Source organism: Neovison vison, chromosome 13 (genome assembly GCF_020171115.1).
Source record: "Neovison vison isolate M4711 chromosome 13, ASM_NN_V1, whole genome shotgun sequence".
In the NCBI taxonomy this organism is placed as follows: Eukaryota; Metazoa; Chordata; class Mammalia; order Carnivora; family Mustelidae; genus Neogale; species Neogale vison.
The window spans coordinates 84937470-84957935 of NC_058103.1; the positions used below are offsets into that span (position 1 = coordinate 84937470).

Genomic DNA, 20466 nt, shown 5'->3' on the forward strand with positions numbered 1-20466 from the left:
TAAAGTTATTAATGCTCATGTAGAAAATTATTATTAATTAACTTTATTAATAATAAAAAGCATTACTACAAAAATTGCAAATTTAATTTCATATCTTGCTTGCCAGTGTAGAGCTCTAATTCTAGCAGAAGGTTCATATACTAAGATATAAAATCAAGATATAAAGGTCCTTCTTGAATTAAGAACTGATCATTCATTAGACAGAAGCATTAATAGAACCACATGCTTGATTACTTTACTAATAATTTTTTTTTTTAAAGATTTTATTTATTTATTTGACAGAGAGAAATCACAAGTAGTCGGAGAGGCAGGCAGAGAGAGATAGAGAGGGAAGCAGGCTCTCCGCTGAGCAGAGAGCCCGATGCGGGACTCGATCCCAGGACCCTGAGACCATGACCTGAGCCGAAGGCAGCGGCTTAACCCACTGAGCCACCCAGGCGCCCCAATTACTTTACTAATAATTTGAGGCATAAGATTTATCATAGATCTGTTCATGCTACGGTTTCTCTTGTAAATCTTTCATAGTTACAGAGTACAGATTTCTGTAAGCTTTTTCTTTCTGTAATATCTCATGTAATTTTATGCTTCTCCATTACTTTCAGAGCCCTAATAACACACTAATCAAAGCCTGCCCTTCCCAGCATGCTCCAGTTGTCTATACCTCTTCAATGCCCAACAGAGCAGAAAGTGGTGAGAAAAGTAATACAGGCTAATCAAGCAATGCCTGGAAGTGACACCCTTAGTCAGGTTTTCCAATATGGTATCCTGTGGATAGGAAGACATTTTGGGCATAAGGATGCTCAGATCTCTCAAATTGTATAATTTTATAATTCTACTCCTGGACCTGATTCCTGCCAAGTACAGGTCAGTATATCTTCCCATTCTAGTGAAAATGAGCAAAAACTCCTCACAGGTTCAAAGAGAGGCTTGAATATAAAACTGACCTCTGTCAAATGAGCAGATACCAAGAGTCCTACCTTCTAATGATAAAGAGAGAGAAAGAAAGAAAGAGAGAAAGAGAGCAAGAAAGAGAAAGAAAGATACATGCATACAGCTGGGAGGTAAATATTAAGAATCAATTCTGGCATGGCTATGGGCTCATTTTTAAGGACACAGCCACGGGTGAACTCAAAGTGCTGCCTAGTACTTCCTTTTTTCTCTCCTCAGCAGATGGCACATAAGACAAGAAACAGACTTATGTAAACTTCTCACATGTCTGACAGGCTGACATTGGGACACAGCTGCCTAAGACCTCTACTCTGGATTCTTGAGGGTGCTGAACACATGGTTACAGTAAATGGGAGTAAGAGAGACAAAGCAGAATTATAAGGGGGAAGGACAAAGCAACAATATTTCCCAGGCTCTTCTTAGCCTTTACTAAATTGCTCAGAAGAGTCAGGCAGGGTGCAACCTAGAATTAACACAACTAAGAAAAAAAAAAAAAGTATCTTGTAGAACCTGAAATTATTTAAATTTAGAAAATGAAACTAATACTATTGGGAAGAAGGAATACAAAGAAAAAAGTCTTAGAACTAAGTCAACAGGAGATCCATGTCTTCACTGATAAAAATGGGGATATGTTAGGAAGTAATAAAAGAAAGAGCACTTTAAATCACCCTCAATTCCAGTGTCCTGCCTAGACCAATATAGGAATGATTTTATAAAACATTTTATACTGGAAAGCAAAGATTTTGCATTAAAATATTCTACTAAGGTAGGTCATGACTTACTCCTCTTTTTTTTTTTTTAAAGATTTTATTTATTTATTTGACAGAGAGAAATCACAAGTAGATGGAGAGGCAGGCAGAGAGAGAGAGAGGGAAGCAGGCTCCCTGCTGAGCAGAGAGTCTGACGCGGGACTCGATCCCAGGACCCTGAGATCATGACCTGAGCCGAAGGCAGCGGCTTAACCCACTGAGCCACCCAGGCGCCCTGACTTACTCCTCTTAAAATTAATCCTAATGTAAGTTGCTCTACAACTTACACCATGTAGTTTACTGTAGGATAAAAATTTGTGATTCTCTTTGGTATATTTTGGTTAGACTTTCATGGTAATCAATGTATTGACAGCAAGTGCAAATTTCTGTTCACAGCAGGCTAGCATAGTGGTGAGTAGCAGGAACTCCAGCATTCAAATTCTGACCCATTCTGTATCAGCTGTATGACCTCAGGCAAGTTAGCTAAACCACTAAGATTTAGTTTCTACATTTGTAAAATAGAGATAATAGGCCCTTTTTGTGAGGATTAAAAAAAGATGATCCATACAAAGCGCTTATTATTAGTGCCTGATACATGGCTAATATTCGAGTCAGCCATTACTTTATTATTAGGGAAGCAGAAAAAAATAAGCAAAAGAAAAGCAAAACAACAATGTTAAGTGTAAGTGACATTAACGTAAATGCTACTAAATATTAATTCCTCTATCTGTAAGGCTAAATTTTAATATTAAAGTTGATAATACTGTATGAGCTATACACCTGAACTATTTTCATGCCAGCCATGAGTCTGTACACATCAAGACAGATAATGAACAGTTTTAAATTAAACCAAGTTTCCGGTTGATTGGTACTTATCTAGACAAATATATATATAGCTGTGCATGTCTAAAAAGTTAAAGACTGCCTAAAATGTTGTTTGTTTTTTTTTCCTGGCTAAGGCTTAGCAAACACAAAATGATGACGGTCAGTAAATGAAGTAAACAAAGTAAGACTTAAAAATAATCAAATACTTGCTATAAAAAATATAGGTAGAAAAAAGTCTAGGAGGAAATCATTAAAATATAACCAATAGCTATGGTAGTAGAATTAAGAGTGATTTTTCTTCTTTTCCCAGTTTATGAAATAGTTTGCAATGTAGTTATACTACTTTTAAAATTCATACATTTATTTTCATCATAAAATATGACAGCTTAAGGGTATCCAGGTGGCTCAGTTGGTTACATGTCTGCCTTCAGCTCAGGTCATGATCCCAGATCCTGGAATCTGAGCTCTGGGTATGGCTCCTTGTTCAGTGGGGAGTCTGCTTCTCTCTCTCTCCCTGCCCACCCCCCACTTTTGCTTCCCCCACCTCCACTCATGCTCCCTCTAGCTCCCTTGCTCTCACTTCCTCTCAAATAAATAAATAAAATCTTTAAAAATATATGATAGCGAGCGCCTGGGTAGCTCAGTGGGTTGGGCCTCTGCTTTCGGCTTGGGTCGTGGTCTCGGGGTCCTGGGATCGAGGTCTGTTTCGGACTCTCTGCTTGGCAGGGAGCCTGCTTCCCCCCCCCTCTCTCTGCCTGCCTCTCTGCCTACTTGTGTCCTCTCTCTGCCTATCAAATAAATAAATAAAATCTTTTAAAAAATATATGATAGCTTATGACAAACAGAAAGCAGATTTATAAGACTGGAGAAAACAAAAACAAGGAATTAATTTTCGACCCCATTTCATAAGCACAATTATGAATTCTTAGCCTCTCTTGAGAGAAATCTTCTGTTGGCACATATTCAAAGTAAATATAAGTTTGCAGAAACATATTCATTCGTTAACAGATGATCACCATTCCAAAGCACAAAGGTATGGAAATAATACAGAACAATTTGTCCTAAATGTTCTGCTAACAGATGGCTAGAGCAAAGGCCCTTGCTAAAGTTCGGCTGGGAACCATATTTCATTCACATTAGGCGACAGAAATGGGTTCTAATGAGTTCTGAATAAATCTTTAGTACTTCCACGGCAAAATACTAAGAGGTAGATAAAAGAGGGCCCCACACAGAAGCAGAGAACTTAGCTGGAATAAAGACTTTACAACATCATCCTGGAATATAAGCAATCTCCTGTCATGGCCCCTTACCTTCAGTGTATTCTATTTCTCAAGCCTCCTACCAATCATTGCCCTCCTCAGGGATTCAAAGAAAACATGAAATTAGAAGCTATTTAAAAGGTAACCTGTAGGACGTGCTTTAAAATAATTCAAAGGTGGGTAAATGGGTGGGAGTACAGAGGAAACAAGATTGGCCATGACTGATGAAGCTGGTGAATAATACAGGAAAGTGTCATCATGCTACTTTCTCAACTTTTTTCTTATGCAAGAATTCAACATATAGGACAGTTCTTTAAAATGGCAAGTAACTGGGGTTCCGAGGTGGCTCAGTGGGTTAAACCTCTGCCTGCTCAGGTCATGATCTCAGGGTCCTGGGATGGAGCCCTGCGTCGGGCTATCTGTTCAGCAGGGAGCCTGTTTCCCCCTCCCTCTGCCTGCCTCTCTGCCTACTTGTGATCTCTCTCTCTCTTTATCCAATAAATAAATAAAATCTTTTAAATAAATGAACAAACAAGCAAATAAAAGGGCAAGTAACATTTTAGGGACACCTGAATGGCTCAGTCAGTTAAGTGGTGGCCTTAGGCTCAGGTCATGATCCCAGAGTCCTGGGATCGAGTCCCACATCAGGCTCCCTGATCAGTTGGGAGCCTGCTTCTCCCTCTCCCTCTGCCTGCTACTCCCTCTGCTTGTGCTCTTGCGCTCTGTCAAATAAATAAATAAAAATCTTCTTTAAAAAGTCACGTAACTTTTTAATAGTCATTACTCACCATTTTTTAAGTCTAGATAGTGAGTAAAGGACTGAGAAGAATCACAGTAACAACTACAAGTTAACACTTACAAAGCACTATACATGCACAGAGCACTTTTTTTTTTTTTTAAAGATTTTATTTCTTTGAGAGAGAGAGAGTGTGAACACAGGATGGGGATGGGGTGGGGAGCAGACGGAGATGGAGAGAATCTTAAGCAGGCTTCACATCCACACAGAGTCCAAAGCAGGGCTCAATCTCACAACCCTGAGATAATGACCTGAACTAAAATCAAGAGTTGGACACTTAAGCAACTGAGTCACCCAGGCACCCCCATGCAAGACACTTTTCTAAGAAATTAAAAAATACACACACACATACACACACTCATTCATTTAATCCTTAAAACACTCTCTTAGTCTATCCAGCTGCTGTAACAAAAAAATATAGAGTTGGTAGTTTATTAACAACAGAAATGTATTTGTCACAGTTCTGGAGGCAGAAGTCTGAGCTCAAGGTGCCTGCACTGGTCACGTTCTCATCATGGCCCTCTTTCTGGTACAAAACTGATGCCTTATATGGTGGAAGGGACTAGGGAGTTCTCACCCTCCTTTTAAAATTTTATTTATTTATTGGACAGACAGTGAGTGAGAGAGGGAGCATAAGCACCAGGGGGGTGGGAGAGGGAGAAGCAGGCTCCCCACTGAGCAACAAGCCCGATGTGGGGTGGGATCATGACCTGAGCCAAATGCAGACTCTTACCTGACTGAGACACCCAGGGGCCCCTGGAGCCTGTTTTATAAGGCGCTAATTCCATCCATGAGGACGCCACCTTCAGGGTTTAAGCACCTTCCAAAGGTTCCACTTAATACCATCACACCAGGAATTAGGATTTCAAGAAACATTCAGACCATAGCAAACACTATTTAATTCCACATTTTACAGATGTAGGAACTAAGGAACAGTGAGGTTAAGCAATTTTTGCAAGGTCATATAGTAGAGCCAGGTTCCAATGTAGATAGACCGATACAGAGTATGTGCTTTCAATCACTATTACACACATTAAAAAGAGAAGAATAGAGAGACACAATATCAAGTCGTTCAAATGTGTAGCAGTTTTGCCAAGAAAAGTATATATATGAAGTCCTTGCCTTCCCCTTTTCAAGTAGCAAGTCTAACTCCAGTTAGAGTTAGAACAGTGGTTCCCAGTCTTGGCTGCACATAATCACCTGGAGGCCCAAGCTGCACCCCAGACTAAATCAAAAACTATGGGGGTGGTTTTTGAATGGCTCGGAGTGGGTCTCGGCCCGGGAGCCGAGGGACCATCTGGGCTACCGAGCGCAGTTGGTTAGTGCCGGGGCTGGGCTGAGGCGCCGCGCTACCATGAGGCGCCGGTATTTAAGAGATTATGGCATCTGAAGCCCACAATGTTAAAAAACGAGGCTTTTGTAATAATATTGAGGATCATTCCACTGATCTTCCTAGAAAAAGGATCTCTCATTTTACTAATAAGAACATGAAGGAGGTTAAGAAATCTCCAAAACAGTTGGCTGCTTACATAAATAGAACAGTTGGACAAGCTGTGAAAAGCCCAGATAAACTACGTAAGGTGATCTATCGCAGAAAGAAAGTGTATCATCCTTTTCCAAATCCTTGTTACAGAAAAAAACAGTCCCCTAGAAGTGGGGGCTGTGACATGGCAAATAAAGAAAATGAACTGGCTTGTGCAGGTCACCTGCCTGAAAAATTACGCCATGATAGTCGAACATATTTGATTAACTCCAGTGATTCTGGTTCTTCACAGACAGAAAGCCCATCATCAAAATATAGTGGGTTTTTTTCTGAGGTTTCTCAGGACCATGAAACAATGGCACAGGTTTTGTTCAGCAGGAATTTGAGATTGAATGTAGCTTTAACATTCTGGAGAAAGAGAAGTATAAGTGAACTTGTAGCTTATTTGGTGAGGATAGAAGACCTTGGAGTTGTTGTGGATTGCCTTCCTGTGCTCACCAATAGTTTACAGGAAGAAAAACAATACATCTCACTTGGCTGCTGTGTAGATTTGTTGCCTCTAGTAAAATCCCTACTTAAAAGCAAGTTTGAAGAATATATAATAGTTGGTTTAAACTGGCTTCAAGCAGTCATAAAAAGGTGGTGGTCTGAACTGTCATCCAAAACAGAAATTATAAATGATGGAAATATTCAGATTTTAAAACAACAATTAAGTGGATTATGGGAACAAGAAAACCATCTTACTTTGGTTCCGGGATATACTGGTAATATAGCCAAGGATGTAGATGCTTATTTATTACAGTTGCATTGAGAGACTTCATCTACTAAAGAGCATTTGATTACTCAAAACGTCCCCAGATTTCCAAAAAAAAAAAAGAAAGAAAGAAAGAAAGAAATTCTCACCTGAGAACTGTGAACTGTGGAAGAGATCAAAACGTTTTTGTTTTTGTTTTTGTTTTTTTTTACTTTAAAAAGCCACATACGAAACCACTAATGAAACCCTAGCAATCTACTTCACATTGAAGTGGAAAAATATCCAAAAGGAGCAGCTTCAACTTCGAAGAGGTGAAAATGCACTATGAAGATTGTTTGCCTTTGCTGCATTTGGGATTTATATGGTTATTTGGTAACATTGTTTAAGAACCACTGGGTCTTAATGCAGTCCTGCATAAGAATATAATTTATACTATGTCAGAAAGAAAACAGGACTTATTACTAGGAATCACAAAAACCAATCATCGTGACTTTTGTGAAGATTGTGTCTTATAAGAAAACACTTAAATGTGTGCAGCTATTTTCTTATTTTGAAAAGACTTTGCAAGTTTAAAATGTCATAGCAAATAATCAGTACTAAATATTTGTCCACACTGAGATACTGTGTATACAAAATGCCTTAATTATTAATAAGCCAATGCATATGATACCAATATCTGTTTAAAAAAATTAAAACCAACCATGCTTCTGGCATGATAAGATCATGGAATTAAATCAGGGGTTTCCACTCATGTAAAATGTTGTTGTTAAAACTATTCCATACCATTTTTAAAACTTGAGAATATTTTTAGTATCTCTGATTTTTCTTTTTGCCAGAATCATTCTGTCAGTATGTATGTATGTGTTATCACTATAGAAAAGAAAAAGGTGAATATGTATTTCTATGAATGCTTAACTAGAAATGTCCATGGAGTTGGCTAATTTATATTCACTTTTTATTGTATATAGAATCCTAATATTTTCAGTTCTGTATCATTTAAGCTTTCTTCATTTGAGTAAATTCACTAAATATTTAAAAAAAAAAAAAAAAAAAAAACTATGGGGGTTAGTGCCAGTTGATTTTAAACATTCCCAGATGACTCCAATGAGCAGCCAATGTTGCAAACCACTGTTTTAGGTGAAAGTTGTTTTGTTTTGTTTTTTTAATGTATAGCCAGGTACTAACGGATGATATCCTACCCCTGTTATAATTCTGGTACCTAATGGAGGAAAAACATACCATTTAACAATGCAGGACAAGAACTTAGGCTTCAACAGATTAAGCATTGAATTACATGTCACCCAGCAATTACATTCCTATGTACATTAGAGACAAATGAAAACACATGTCCACATAAAAACCTGTACACAAATGTTTAAAGCAGCATTATTGCTAACAACCAAAAAGCAGAAAACACCCAAATGCCCAAATGTCCATACAATGGATTATCATTCAGCCATAAAAGGGAATGTTACATGCTACAACATGTATGAGGCTAGAAAGCATTAATCTAATTAAACTGGATACAAAAGACCTCATACTGTATGTCATTTATTGGAAATGTCCAGAATAGGTAAACCCTATTTAAAAGTAGATTAGTGATTGCCAGAGGATAGGGGAAAGGCAGAACAGGACTGCCGATCAACAGATATAGGGTTTGTTCTGGAGGTGATGGAAATGTTCTGGAATTAGTAGTCATGGTTGCACAGCATTATGAATATACCAAGAGCCACTAAATTGTATACTGTAATGGCAAACTTTACATTATGTGAATTATGTCTCAATTTCTAAAAACGGAAAAAATGACTTAAGGATGGAGAAAGAATATTTGAAAAGAGAGAACAGTTAAGGATAAGAAAACAGTATGAGTAAGAATGAAAAGGAAGATAAAAGGAAAACATTAATTTTGTACCTTTTCTCATTGCCAACAATTTTCTGCAACAAAATCCCATTTAGTTAAAATAAATGATAGTAGCTATAGAGTACGCACCACTGAAATGTCCCTTCTTCTTGAAAAAGAAAAATGGTGGTTGGAAAACAGGACAGAACAACCATATTAATACACCTGATGAGTGATCCAAAGGGGCACATGCACCCGAATGTTCATAGCAGCAATGTCCACAATAGCCAAACTATGGAAAGAGCCTAGATGCCCATCAACAGATGAATGGATAAAGAAGATGTGGTGTACACACACACACACACACACGCACACACACAATGGAATACTATACAGCCATTAAAAACACATCATCTTGCCATTTGCAATGATGTAGACTGAAATAGATGCTATTTTGTTAAGCAAAATAAGTCAATCAGCGAAAGACAATTATCATATGATCTACTGACATGAGGAATTTGAGAAACTAGACAGAGGATCATAGGGGAAGGGAGGGAAAAAATGAAACAGTATGAAACTAGAGAGGGAAACAAACTGTAAGAGACTTTTTTTTTTTAAAAGATTTTATTTATTTATTTGACAGAGAGAGAGCACAAGTAGGCAGAGAGGCAGGCAGAGAGAGAGAGAGAGAGAGAGAGAGAGGGGAAAGCAAGCTCTCTGCTCAGCAGAGAGCCCGATGAGGGACTCGATCCCAAGACCCTGAGATCATGACCTGAGCTGAAGGCAGCAGCTTAATCCACTGAGCCACCCAGGTGCCCCAGAGACTCTTAATCTTAGGAAACAAACTGAGGGTTGCTGGAGGGGAGGTGGGTGGGAGGATGGGGTGGCTGGGTGATGGACATTGGGGAGGGTCTGTGCTATGGCGAGTGCTGTGAATTGTGTAAGACTGATGAATCACAGACCTGTACTCCTGAAACAAATGTACTAACATACATTGTATGTTAGTAAAAGAAAGAAAGAAAGAAAGGAAGGAAGGAAGGAAGAAAGAAAGAAAGAAAGAAAAGAAAAGAAAAAAAATACACGTGATGTACTTTTTTATTAAGATTCAAGTACAGGGGTGCCTGGGTGGCTCAGTGGGTTAAAGCCACTCGGGTTGTGATTCCAGGGTCCTGGGATCGAGCCCCGTGTTGGGCCCTGTACTCACTGGGGAGCCTGTTTCCTCCTCTCTCTCTGTCTGCCTCTCTGCCTACTTGTGATCTCTGTCAAATAAATAAATAAAATCTTAAAAAAAAAAAAATTCAAGCATAGTCTGTGTTTGGAATTCTGAAAACATGCCATTCCATATCTTTAAAAATGAAAGAGTCCAATTTTCTTTGTTGCAATGAGAGAAAAAAAATGTTTTTAACTGGCACTTCTGGCTATTATTAATAACTAATGCAAGAGAAACTGAAACCTAAATAAGGGAACATCAAGGTCAGATACACTAACATGTATCTGAAAATGCTGAGCTGTTTTTGGAGACTTAAAATGGTCATTATAGAGGTTATACACTACTATTTTCTATCAATAAATCTTAATGCCACATTAAAAAATATGTATGGTTTAAAAACTAAATTCCAAAAATGTAAATGTCTACCCAGCTTAAATGAGATGGACTGAAAATATTTTTAAAAAATTTACAGATGATTTTGTCTTATACAATAATGTACAATAATGTATTTTCTAAATTTTCTTTAAAAGGACTTTTTTTTTTTTAAAGATTTTAATTCCAGTTAGCTAACATACAGTGTTATAGTAGTTTCAGGTGTACAACACAGTGATTCAATACCTCACCACATGCTCATCACAGCAAATGCACTCCTTAATCCCCATTACCTATTTAACCCAACTCCTCACCCCACTCCCAAAATGTTATAAACATACATTGGTTGGGACGCCTGGGTGGCGCTGTCGGTTGAGCATCCAGCTCTTGGTTTCAGCTCAGGTCACGATCTCATTGGGGGTGAGATTCAGCCCGGCCTGCAGCTCGAGGCTCATTGGGAGATCTGCTTGAAGATGCTCTCCCTCTGCCCCTCCTTTCACTCACATGCTGGCTCTTCTCTCACAAATAAATCAATTTTGCGGGGAAGAAAAGAATTCAAAGATCAGGACTTTCAAATTTTTAAAGAAATAAATCTTTTTTTTTAAAAGATTTTATTTATTTATTTGACAGAGAGAGATCACAAGTAGGCATAGAGGCAGGCAGAGAGAGAGAGAGGAGGAAGCAGGCTCCCTCCTGAGCAGAGAGCCCGACGCAGGACTTGATCCCAGGACCCTGAGATCACGACCTGAGCCGAAGGCAGCACCCAACCCACTGAGCCACCCAGGTGCCCCTTAAAGAAATAAATCTTGGGACACCTGGGTGGCGCAGTTGGTTGGACGACTGCCTCCGGCTCAGGGCGTGATCCTGGAGTCCCGGGATCGAGTCCCACATCAGGCTCCCAGCTCCATGGGGAGTCTGCTTCGCTCTCTGACCTTCTCCTCGCTCATGCTCTCTCTCACTGTCTCTCTCTCTCAAATAAATAAATAAAATCTTAAAAAAAAAAAAAAAAAAAAAAAGAAATAAATCTTATAAAAAAGAAAACCCGGGGTGCCTGGGTGGTTCAGTGGGTTAAAGCCTCTGCCTTCGGCTGAGGTCATGATCCCAGGGTCCTGGGATCAAGCCCCGCATCAGGCTCTCTCCTTGGCAGGGAGCCTGATTCTCTTCCTCCCCTCTCTCTGCCTGCCTCTCTGCCTACTTGTGAACTCTGTCTGTCAAATAAATTTTAAAAAAATCTTAAAAAAAAAAAAAAAGAAAGAAAAGAAAACCCAATCACTGGTTTTGTAGATAGGTTTCAGAATACTCTATAACTTCATTAACAGCAAATCTATGCAATAACTATAAGCCTTTGATAATGAAAAACTCTAAAAGATAAAAAATGTTGCAAGCTCCAAATGACACAAAAAATAGTGCACCCAGGACATCTGTGGTAATTTCAATTCCCATTCCTATAAAATTAAAGCTTTCTTAACCACTGTTTAGGAAAGTAAAATGCTGATTTTTAAAAAACCAAAACTCTGGGGCGCCTGGGTAGCTCAGTGGGTTAAGCAACTGTCTTTCACCCACGACTCCTGGCTCAGCAGGGTGCCTGCTTCTCCCTCTCCCTCTGCCTGCTATACCCCTTGCCTGTGCTCTCCTGCTCTCTGTCAAACAAATAAAAAAAAAAACTTTAAAAACAAAACAAAAAAAACCCAAAAGTCTCAAGAGATGATGTAATATAGACAAGAAAATTTTAAGTTATTTCTTACTCTGGCTTTTTTCTTTTTCTTTTCTTTATTCATTTATTTTTAAAGATTTTATTTATTCATTTGACAGAGAGAGAGACAAAGTGAGAGAGGGAACACAAGCAGGGGAAGTGGGAGAGGGAGGAGCAGGAAGCTCGATCCTGGGATCCTGGGATCATGACCTGAGCTGAAGGCAGATGCTTAAGGACTTAAGGACTTAAGGCACCCAGGTGCCCCAACTCCGGCTTTCTTTCAGAAATCTAGAAGAAAATCACAGATACAGACAAAAATATATTGGTCTCAGGGGCGCCTGGGTGGCTCAGAGGGTTAAGCCTCTGCCTTCGGCTCAGGTCATGGTCTCACAGTCCTGGGATCAAGCCCCGCATTGGGCTCTCTGCTCAGCGGGGAACCTGCTTCCCTCCCCTCTCTCTGCCTGCCTCTCTGCCTACTTGTGATCTCTCTCTCTCTCTGTGTGTCAAATAAATAAATAAAATCTTAAAAAAAAATATATATATATATATACACACACATATCGGTCTCAGTATTATTTATAATATTTAAAAAAATGAAGCAATCTAAATATTTTAAAAAATGAAGCAATCTAGGGGTGCCTGGGTGGCTCAGTGGGTTAAAGCCTCTGCCTTCAGCTCAGGGCATGATCCCAGGGTCCTGGGATCGAGCCCCGCATCAGGTTCTCTGCTCAGCAAGGAGCCTGCTTCCCCCTCTCTCTCTGACTGCCTCTCTGCCTACTTGTGATCTCTGTCAAATAAAATCTTAAAAAAAAGAACAGTTTGTTCCTAAAAAAGAATCCTGATATAGTTTAAAAAAAAAAAATGAAGCAATCTAAATCCCCAATGACAGGGAATTTGACTGAATAATTATGGTACAACTACATGAAGCAATGTTATTCAGTCATTCAAAATTATTATTTTTTTTTAAAAAGATTTATTTTATTTATTTATTTATTTGACAGACAGAGATCAGAAGTCGGCAAGACGTAGGCAGAGAGAGAGGAGGAAGCAGGCTTCTCACAGAGCAGAGAGCCCGATGCGGGGCTCGATCCCAGGACCCCGGGATCATGACCCGAGCCGAAGGCAGCGGCTTAATCCACTGAGCCACCCAGGCGCCCCCATTCAAAATTATTTTGAAGATTTTATATTCTTCCATATTTAATTTAATTTTATTTTTTCAAAGGTTTTTGTTGTTGTTGTTGTTTTACTTATTTAACACAGAGATAGAGAGTATAAGTAGGCAGAGCAGCAGGCAGAGGGAAAAGGAGAAGCACGCTCTCCACTGAGCAGGGAGCCCAATGTGGGGCTTGATCCCGGACCCTGGGATCATGGCCTGAGTCAAAGGCAGCTGCTTAACTGACTGTGCCACCCAGGCACCCCCATATTTAATTTTATTTATTTATTTATTTTTAAAAGGTTTTATTTATTTATTTATTTTTTAAAGATTTTATTTATTTTATTTGACAGACAGAGATCACAAATAGGCAGAGAGGCAGGCAGAGAGAGAGGAGGAAGCAGGCTCCTTGCTGAGCAGAGAACCTGATGCGGGGCTCGATCCCAGGACCCTGGGATCATGACCTGAGCCGAAGGGTGAGGCTTTAACCCACTGAGCCACCCAGGAGCCCCTAAAGGTTTTATTTATTTATTTGACAGAGATCACAAGTAGGCAGAGAGGCAGGGAGAGAAAGAGAGAGAGGAGGAAGCAGGCTCCCCGCCGAGCAGAGGGCCCGATACGGGGCTCGATCACAGGACCCTGAGATCATGACCTGAGCCGAAAGCAGAGGTTTAACCCACTGAGCCACCCAGGCGCCCCCCCATATTTAATTTTAATCATATATATATGTGAATATATATAGTTTGAGATGTCAAATAGTTCTATAACAGTAATAAACAGCAATTCCCCTACCTTCTCTTGTGCCTTGAACTAATTCCTATTTCCAGGAGCCCAGAGGGAAAATTTTCAACAGTATTAGTTGTTCCAGTGTTTAACCTCAAATTCCTAAATCATACACTAATAGTATTGTTTCTTGATATTTTATTTTTTTTAAGATTTTATTTATTTGACAGACAAAGATCACAAGTAGGCAGAGAGGCAGGCAGAGAGAGAGAAGGGGAAGCAGGCTCCCCTGGCAGGATCATGACCACAGCCAAAGGCAGAGGCTTTAACCCCTGTGCCACCCAGGAGCCCCTTGATATTTTCCAATTTTGGATATCATTCATGACCTTCCTACAATGAAGACATTTAGGTCTTAAACCTCTCCATCTTCTATTTTTCTTATTTATCCTTGTATTATAGACTGGCTGGCTAATTAAATTCTTGGCTGGAAATCAGAAGTCCTGAAGCAGTGAAGAAATCTGTTTAACTGTGGCTATCCCAGTCAAATACAGATGACTATAAAATCCTTCCTTCTAAGAATACTTTTATTAATCCCAGGGAACCAAGGTTCCAGGGAGCATGACTTGGAAACTACTAGCTTACAGTAATCTCTGCCTGATTAATCAGTTATCTGGGAACAGAGTTTCTGCTCAATTCTTATCTCAGAGAACAGTCTCTGAAAATAAACCTCAGAGATCATCTAGTACAACTTCTTTATGCTAAGGAAATAAAAGGCAGTACTTCTGGCTCTCAGGCTCTTTGCATAATACATAATCACTTCTGAGGGAGGTGGGTGGTCCTTCCTGGAACAGACCTGATGGTAACTGAGGAGAAGGCAGTTGTTTGCAGAGGCCTGGGACCTCAGAAGGTCCCACACCAAAACCCAACTGAAGAGGAAAACTAGACAAAGGTTGTCAGAAGAGAATGCGGTAACATCTAGCTATGGTGACTGCCCCCAAAGAGTTGAGAGTTCCCTTATGCTGATGGATGGTGAGTCAGCAGTCTGGCTAGCCTGAAAGCTTAGCAGAAAGAGATCCTAGTCCCAGAATACACCCCTATTAATTCATTCCACAAACATTTTTCAAAGATCTGCTATCAAGTAAGGGAACATACTGTGATGTCAAGAAAAATCACCCTCCTTTCTTTTTAAATGCGTATTTTATGATATGCTGTAGTCAGAATATGGAAAATAAAGCACTCTTCTCCACTGTCTCTAAATATTATGTTTCCAGCTTTTTTAGTTTTCTAGTTGTTTTGTGTATACAAATCCTGCCTGTCTACAAGACTAAAGTCTTCTTAGCTTAAGACTAAGACTACCCCGGGGGTGCCTGGGTGGCTCAGTGGGTTAAGCCGCAGCCTTCGGCTCAGGTCATGATCTCAGGGTCCTGGGATCGAGTCCTGCATCAGGCTCTCTGCTCAGCAGGGAGCCTGCTTCCTCCGCTCTCTCTCTGCCTGCTTGTGATCTCTCTCTGTCAAATAAATAAATAAAATCTTTTTTTAACCCACTGAGCCACCCAGGCGCCCTAAATAAATAAAATCTTAAAAAAAAAAAAAAAAGACTAAGACTACCCCAACTAATGTCAAGGCTGAATTGGGCTGAAAATGATTGCAGTTACTATTAATTCTCCTGTGACTAAACTTGTTACTTCTAGATTAGGTGAGATAATTTAATAAATTGTGCTGAATGAACATAATGTAGTTTTTATGAGTATGTAGTATATAGTACGTAATGTAATGTCTGTCTGAGCTCAGACAGACCCTGAGTTCATCCTAGATCTGATACCCAGGCAATTTACTTACAATTTACTTAGCCTATTCAAGTCTCAGTTTCCTTGTTCATTAGGGGCGTCTGTTGTTCTGGGGGCGTCTGGGTGGTTCAGTGGGTTAAAGCCTCTGCCTTCAGCTCAGGTCATGATCCTGGGGTCCTGGGATCAAGCCCCACATTGGGCTCTCTGCTCAGCCGGGAGCCTGCTTTCTCCTCTTCTGCCTGCCTCTCTGCCTACTTGTGATCTCTGTCTGTCAAATAAATAAAATCTTAAAAAAAAAAAATAAAAAGGGTAACAGTTCTACTTCCCAATGCTGTTTCAGAAATGAATTAATGTATGTGAAGTGTTTAGCACAGTGCTCATGTTACTTATGTTCTCTATCTGTGGTATTTGAGAGGCTAATCAAGAAGTTACTAGGTGAGGGGCGCCTGGGTGGCTCAGTGGGTTAAGCCTCTGCCTTCGGCTCAGGTCATGATCCCAGAGTCCTGGGATCGAGCCCTGCATCGGGCTCTCCGCTTCTCGGGGAGCCTGCTTCCTCCTCTCTTTCTGCCTGCCTCTCTGCCTACTTGTGATCTCTGCCTGTCAAATAAAGAAAATCTTAAAAAAAAAAAAAAAAAAAAAGAAGTTACTAGGTGAACTTAGAATCAGAGCCAAAATACTTTGGATGGTTGGGATGGATATTTTATTCAAGCAGGGTGAGCCTTGCCAGTCATCCCCATCTCACACTTGTGTATCATGTCATGCTGGATCTACGTACCTCTTTCTTAAAGACTCTAAAATAGATGATATAAAGATGAATAATGGAGAATAAACAGAAAGAATAGAAGAAAGGATTACAGAGAACAAAGTAGAAATTCAGACATGGACCATCACTTATGGGGTAAAAGAACCTAGTTTTTCTTTAGGAATGTATGTTTTGCTCTTAGGTCCCATTTTTAAAAAAGATTTACTGGGGCGCCTGGGTGGCTCAGTGGGTTAAAGCCTCTGCCTTCAGCTCAGGTCATGATCTCAGGGTGCTGGGATTGAGCCCTGAATGAGGCTCTCTGCTCAGCAGGGAGCCGGCTTCCTCCTCTCTCTCTGCCTGCCTCTCTACCTACTTGTGATCTCTGTCGGTCAAATAAATAAATAAAATATTTTTAAAAAAAGATTTTAAAAAAGATTTACTTATTTATTTGACAGAGAGAGAACACAAGCAGAGGGAGTGCGAGTGGGAGAAGCAGACTCCCCACTGAGCAGGGAGCCCGTCGTGGGGGTTTGATCCCAGGACCACAGGATCATGACCCGAACAGAAGGCAGATGCTTAACCATCTGAGCCACGCAGGGGCCCCATGTGTGAATATTTTTAATGTTTCTTATTAAAAATGGGATCTAAGGATGCCTGGGTGGCTCAGTTCTGCCTGAGAAGGAAGGAAGGAAGAATGTTCACACACTAAATCCAGGTGCACAGTGTTCTAAAATACTCAAAATACTCCAAGTTACGCCAAAAAGAGCCCCTCCTCTGGTTAGGAAATTTAATTCTTTCTAAAGGCATTCAGATGAGACCTTTATTCATATTAAGGTTAGTTTCCTCCTTTTACTTCCTCTCTTGTTTCCTTTCTACAGGAACAATTTTAACCATTCTTATAAAGCTCAAAACTATGCAAATATAAGAAGTATACCACTGAATCATATCTATTAAACATCTTGGTTTCAAAGAGCACTGAAGCACATGATTCAAGACAGAAAGCATACTGCTGAGAAAATAACACTAAAAATCAGGAACCAAAAAGATCAAGATTACACTTCAGCTTTACAGAAGTACTGTTTATGACTTAATTGCTGAAGTCCAACATCTAGGTTTCAAGTCCTGCTCAACCCTGGAACTTCCACAATTCTACTCTAACTGACCAGAATATAATCCTAGGAAGGTACATCTATATATGATTATAATCAATTGTATCGACACTGTGTAAAAGAAAGGCTATGGAAAACAGAAAAGGGATGCTCTGTAAGAGTTAAGAAAGAGGCTCAATAATGCAGCATCCATTCTCCAAGGAGGACAGACATACAATCTGGCAGACTTAACTATGGTATCTGCAGAGGAAGACACCAAGTTTGAGGTAGGGACAATTAGCAAGGCTTCACCTTGCCTGTATGAAGTATTTACCCAAGTCATCCAAGTATTTTGGCTCTGATTCCAAGTTCACCTAGAAGCTTTCTGGTTAGCTTCTCAAATACTCTGATTCAAGGAATCAGATGCCAGAGAAAGAGAACATTAAGCACTCACGTCCCTGGAAAAGAGTATCTCTCACACTGGGTTAAAAGAGTGGCATTCTTGGGGCACCTGGGTGGCTCAGTAGGTTAAGCTTCTGACTTCACCAAAGATCATGATCTCAGGGCCCTGGGATCAAGCCCGAGATGAGGCTCAGTCCTCAGCAGGGAGTCTGCTAGTCCCTCCACTCTGCCCCTCCTCCTGCTCACGCTCTTGGTCTCTTTCTCAAATAAATAAATAAATAAATAAAATCTTAAAAAAGAATAAGAGTGACATTCTTATTTATACAAAGGGCAAAACAGCACAGTAGTTAAGTGCCCAATACCTGGAGGCATGTTTTTGAGTCCTGACTATTGCTTAATTTACTTCTCTGTGCTTCAGTGTTTTTCATTAAATGAGAATATAATGGCTATCTTGAGCATTATAAGGATTGAGTTAATTCATGCTAAGCATTTAAACCTTGGCTGGTATGTAGTGCTCAGTAAAGCTATCATAATTTTTCATAATTATTAAACATCTCTTGTGATTTTGATTTGAAAATTGAAATCCAAGCATGATCAACCCTAAAAAAATTAGGATTTCAAACTACCAAAGAAGTGTCACAATGTTAGGCCTCAGTAGTCATGTCAGAATATACTATATGTGTATACAGGATGGGTAGGGTGGTTTTAAAAGGTAGACAGAGTAAACAGGTTTTAAAGGGCTTTGTATATTTTGACCAAGAAGTTTGAACTTTATTTTAGAAGTCTCAAAAGGCCATCTAAAGGTAATTTCAATGTCAAAGCATTGTTCAAATAAATTTAAACCCAAGTTACGGATCTCACAAAAATCAAGACGGATGGGGGGATTCCAGAAAAAAATACTTATCAGTGATTTAAATATTTTATTAGCAGTACAACCCAAACTGAAATCAAAACCAAAATGTCCGTGCATTTAAATGACTGCAAATGGAACACCACCTCCACCACCAATATTACAAAACGAACAGTACATGCTGTTTCCTGGCTCTACAATCTACTTCCTCCAGTTGCTGGAGGCACTGGATCCATCTGTTTCAAGTCTCCATCCACCACAACAAAGAAAAAGATCAGTTCCTTGTCATCTAGTCCTAGCTCAATCTACAACCCTAGAAACAAAATATAGCACTAGAATCAAAAAGTTCAGCACTCTTGAATGCAAGCAACATCATGTATTATAAATGCTAGAATATGGGTAACACTGAGTACAAACACAACTAAAAAACAATCTTTCAGAATGTTTTAAGACATGGCACCTAAACTCAGAAGAAAATAAAAGGCAGCTGATTTCACAAAAATGTCAAAGAGAAAACATCCTCTTTTTCCCTTTTGCTACTCTAATCTACTTTCATCTGGTGAAACCAGATAAGTGTGCTAGAATTGTGTCACAACAATGAATGCCATAACTGAGTTAACAGAATTTTGAAGTCCACTGGACACGTCACTGTATTTTAAAAATGAGGTTAGTTTCAAGGAAGTATTTTCCAGAGTGCAGAACATGAACACAAGATGATTTCAGCTGTTATGTAAGCAACAGTTATGTACTGAAGTTACATATTTATTATAATGTGTACTAGAAAAAGGTATACATAAAAACTATGATTTCACAAATTATCACTTTGGAAAAGAGTAGTGTTGAAAACAAGTCTATTAAAAACATGAAATAAAATAACACAGGTGATCTTCCAAAAGGCAAAATTTATGATGGTGGTATGGTTCATGAGGAGTGAAATGTCCCATGAACAACAAGGCCTGTTTTTGTTTTGTTTTTTGCTTCCTTCTTGGTTCAAGGTTGTGTTCTGAATGATTAGAAATGATGTGACCTTTAGTTAAGTGATCCTATTACTATGCTTAAGCTCATTTAGAGTAAAAGAAGCAAACACTAAGATGCATACAGAAACACTACTGTTTTACAGTAAAGAGTACCATACTGTTAAGAACATAATAGCACAATAAGACTTTGCTATCCTGGAACTGGAATAACAGGAATTTTCTAGTACATATTCACATACCACAAGCACCTAAAAAAAAAAAAAAGCCAACCAAAACAAACAAAAAACCCCAAAAGGCGAAGAATGCGATAAATATCTGAGCTGTAAGCTGTTACATGATCATTCTATTTATTTTTACATTTACTGTCAAAGGAGCATGGTAATGTGAGCAGAGATGTTTCTCCTAATATTTCCTAATATTTATATGAATGTGTTCTTTCTCATTACCTCTTGCCAAAGGAATGAATGACAACTGACCATTAGAATACCTTAAACATCATGCCTTAAATGAGAATTAGAATGCCATAAACCAACTGTGGAAGAAACATTAATTTTTAAAAAATCTTACTATGAAATTGTTCAAATTTAGATCTCAACGTATTCTAGGTAATGATGTGCTATGAATTTCAAGTGTGGTTTTCCAAGCTAAGCAAGAACGCTAAAGAATCATTTCTATTTGGTCTTATCTGCCGTATTTTCTACTAGCACATCTGAATGCCAGTCTTTTTTTTTTTTTTAAAGATTTTTTATCTATTTATTTGACGGAGAGAACTCACAAGTAGGCAGAGAGGCAGGCGGGGGGGGGGGGAAGCAGGC

The 20466-nt window shown here is 39.3% G+C and overlaps 2 protein-coding genes across 4 annotated transcripts in view; one reads left to right on the plus strand and one right to left on the minus strand.

Annotated features, from left to right (window-relative positions):
* Nucleotides 1–20466, minus strand: part of SNAP23 (synaptosome associated protein 23) — a 42360-nt gene that overhangs the window by 20821 nt on the left and 1073 nt on the right. Inside the window, exon 2 of one of the 3 annotated variants that reach the window (XM_044232485.1) lies at nucleotides 10578–10749. The exons of the other annotated variants lie outside the window; for them this stretch is intronic. The gene's annotated coding sequence lies outside the window, so the exon portion shown is untranslated. The remainder of the gene's footprint in view (nucleotides 1–10577; nucleotides 10750–20466) is intronic. 3 annotated transcript variants of the gene reach the window in all.
* On the plus strand, nucleotides 5848–7864 carry LOC122894716 (KATNB1-like protein 1). Its single transcript, XM_044232483.1, has one exon. It carries the CDS (start codon nucleotides 5957–5959, stop codon nucleotides 6869–6871), a length of 915 nt encoding a protein of 304 aa, XP_044088418.1. The 5' UTR covers nucleotides 5848–5956; the 3' UTR covers nucleotides 6872–7864.

Bases quoted from the DNA above. Each gene is read 5' to 3' on its own strand.
- LOC122894716 (XM_044232483.1), top strand. From the start codon at position 5,957: ATGGCATCTGAAGCCCACAATGTTAAAAAACGAGGCTTTTGTAATAAT.